We start from the raw sequence: 2,830 nt of genomic DNA on the forward strand, positions 1-2,830 counted from the left end.
CAGGAACTCTGCCATCAGGGCACTGATGTCATAATGGCAGCAAAGATCCGGAGGACTTCAACCTCCAAGAAACCTGAAGTTCCGAGCTCTTGTCTTCGATTTTGTGAGCATAGATTATAGTAGGTAGAGCCCTGGACTTGAAATCTGGAAGTGGCCTTGATCTCACTTCTGTCACCAACAAATCAGGTCTTGGAAAACCCACTGGATTTCCCAAGGCCTCCATAGCACTGCCGGCAGAAGAAGGAGATTAACTAAGACGTGAATCTTTCAAATTCCTTGTTTCCAAATGTATCTTATCAGAATCCCCAAAGATACGTGAGCATGAGAAAAGAAGTTTCCATTCATCTTGCAGTCATCTGCCTCTATAGAAAAATTATCTAAATTTTCAGTCTTGCTACAAACACTAAATGCGTGGAATTTTCAAAGGCAAGTGAAAAATAAATACATATCAAGATTGAAAAATAGGAGACCGTGGGACTTAGCAATCTTCACCAAAGGAATTTCTAATTTTACACTCTCCCACCAACAGAAACACAATCACAATGTACTTTAATGCTTGGACTGTATTTTGAAAAGGGTAGAGTTAATATTATCATGTACGAGCAGTGCCATTTGGACATACACTTTTGTTATACCCGATCGCTTTGTGTAAATAATAAAAGATAACTCAAAAGCTATAAACATCTGACTGTCTGCAGTGTTTTCAGAATACATGTTTACTTTAATTCTGCAATGACTGCTTCAAGTTTTTCCTTAAGGGCGCCGCAAAACTCATCCACCTTTTCTTCTTTTTTATAAAACTGAAAGGTTGGGACACACATGATGGCGCAGTCTCTCACAACCTCCTCACAGTCGTCAGCGTCCACCTCCAGGAACACCACGTCCTCATGCTTCATAGACAGGGCGTGGAAGAACGGTTTGATGGTCCTGCAGGGCCCACACCACGTGGCCGAGAAGTCCACAGCCACCAGCCTCTCCCCAGCCTCCTTCAGTGATGCCTCAAAGTCCTCCTTGCTCAGGATCACTTTCACGTTGTCCCCCTCCAGGAACTCCGTTGTTTCTTCTTCAGGCTTTAGGATGTCACTCTCCTTGGGTGGGATGGTTTCTTCTACGGACTTGGTGCTGTCATCCTCCTTCGGCTGGATGGCTTCTTCTGGGGACTTGGGGATGTCACCCTCCTTCGGCTGGACGGCTTCTTCTGGGGATTTGAGGATGTCATCCTTCTTGGGTGGGATGGCTTCTTCTGGGGACTTGGGGATGTCACCCTCCTTGGGCTGGATGCTTTCTTCTGGGGACTTGGGGCTGTTGTCCTCCTTCGGCTGGATGGCTTCTTCTGGGGACTTGAGGATGTCACCCGCCTTGGGTGGGATGGCTTCTTCTGGGGACTTGGGGATGTCACCCTCCTTCGGCTGGATGGCTTCTTCTGGGGACTTGGGGCTGTCATCCTCCTTGGACTGGATGGGCTTCATTGAGGACTTGGGAATATTGCCCAGCTTGGACTGGAGAGGTTTTGCTGAGGACTTGGGGATGTCACCCTCTTTGGGTTTGATGACTTCTTCTGAGGACTTGGGGAGGTCATCCTTCTTGGATTGGTTGGTTTCTTCTGGGGACTTGCAGATGTCACCCTCCGTGGGCTGGATGGTTTCTTCTGGGGACTTGGGGATGTCACCCTGCTTGGGATGGCTGGTGTTTGCTGAGGACTTCGGTAGGTCATCACCCTCCTGTGGAGCACCAGACTCTTCTGTGGGCATGTGGAACGTGTGGCTGACCATGGGGAGAAAGGCCTTCTCTTTGGCCTGGACTGTGTCCAAGAACTCTAGGGCCAGGAGAGGCACATTGCTGGACAGGACTTGTAATGAACTTTCTGCACCAAATAACATAAAATAAATCAAATAGAAAAGCAAAAGAAGAACCAAATAAATTCTCATCATATTCCAAGGAAGACTGATGTCACTCTTAGAGACCACGAATGAAGTCTGATGAATGGGGTACTGATCTGAATAACTCATTCAACAGAAGGACAAACAGCGTGTAGTTACATGTATCTTCTGTATGCATGTTCTTAAACCGCAACTTTCCCCTTCCTGGTTCAACACGCTGCCCACTCCCTAACTGCATAGGTCTTTAAGGCAACCCTCTTTGCTCCCCTACTTACCATTAGCATCACCTTCATTTGTTTCTTCCTGAGAGCCCAGCCTCATTTCCGGTTTTCCAGGGGCTCCAGCTTTAACAGTTTCCATTACTAGTACCTTGTCTACATCCATTCCTGATCCTTCATAGATGCCTCATAATAAAGGCCGTACCCTCCAACTTTTTGCAAGCTATCCATCCTAACATCAAAATATGAGTAAAACTTATATTTGGGTAGCACGTTACAGTTGGTTTTCCTTCTCTGTATTCACAACAGTGATATTTGAGAGCTTCAAGGTGGCTGCCCTGTGCTGAGGCTGGGACTATGCATTCACTGTCATCATTTCCTATAACACAACAAACCGCTGAGGTCAGAACCATTATGATGAGCAGTTTACACATGAGAAGCTATCAGGCTCACTTAAGGTTGCAAAGCTAGGGTAAGGGCAGGTTCCACAGCTCACGCTCTGCACTGTGAGGCTGTGCTGGACTGCTCGCCACAAGTCCCGTCCAGCCTGGGTTCTGAAAACAAGTGCTGTCCAGCCTGGGTTCTGTGAATCAGCCTTCCTTTCATCTCCCTCCAGCATCCCCCAGCTCCAGCTTTCTCTTTATGACTCACCCGTTGTGACCAGCTCCTAAGTGTCTCCTTGAAACCATGTTAGCTTCCTCTGCAAAGTGTCCCACGATGTCAAATGTTCAG

General features: G+C 47.2%; 1 protein-coding gene across 1 annotated transcript; it reads right to left on the reverse strand.

Moving 5' to 3' along the window:
• Positions 1 to 545: 545 nt before the first annotated feature.
• Positions 546 to 2,492, reverse strand: TXNDC2 (thioredoxin domain containing 2). The gene is made up of 2 exons (XM_003914150.2): positions 2,156 to 2,492; positions 546 to 1,864 (listed from the first exon to the last, which is right to left on the reverse strand). The coding sequence occupies exons 1-2, from the start codon at positions 2,262 to 2,264 to the stop codon at positions 717 to 719; spliced, it is 1,257 nt and encodes a 418-aa protein (XP_003914199.1). The 5' UTR covers positions 2,265 to 2,492; the 3' UTR covers positions 546 to 716.
• Positions 2,493 to 2,830: the final 338 nt, after the last annotated feature.

The sequence above is a fragment of the Papio anubis genome, chromosome 19, assembly GCF_008728515.1.
Source record: "Papio anubis isolate 15944 chromosome 19, Panubis1.0, whole genome shotgun sequence".
NCBI lineage: Eukaryota > Metazoa > Chordata > Mammalia > Primates > Cercopithecidae > Papio > Papio anubis.

Bases quoted from the DNA above. Each gene is read 5' to 3' on its own strand.
- TXNDC2 (XM_003914150.2), bottom strand. From the start codon at position 2,264: ATGGATGTAGACAAGGTACTAGTAATGGAAACTGTTAAAGCTGGAGCC. The intron at 1,865-2,155 runs GTAAGTAGGGGA...TATTTGGTGCAG, and splicing joins AAATGAAGGTGATGCTAATG to AAAGTTCATTACAAGTCCTG.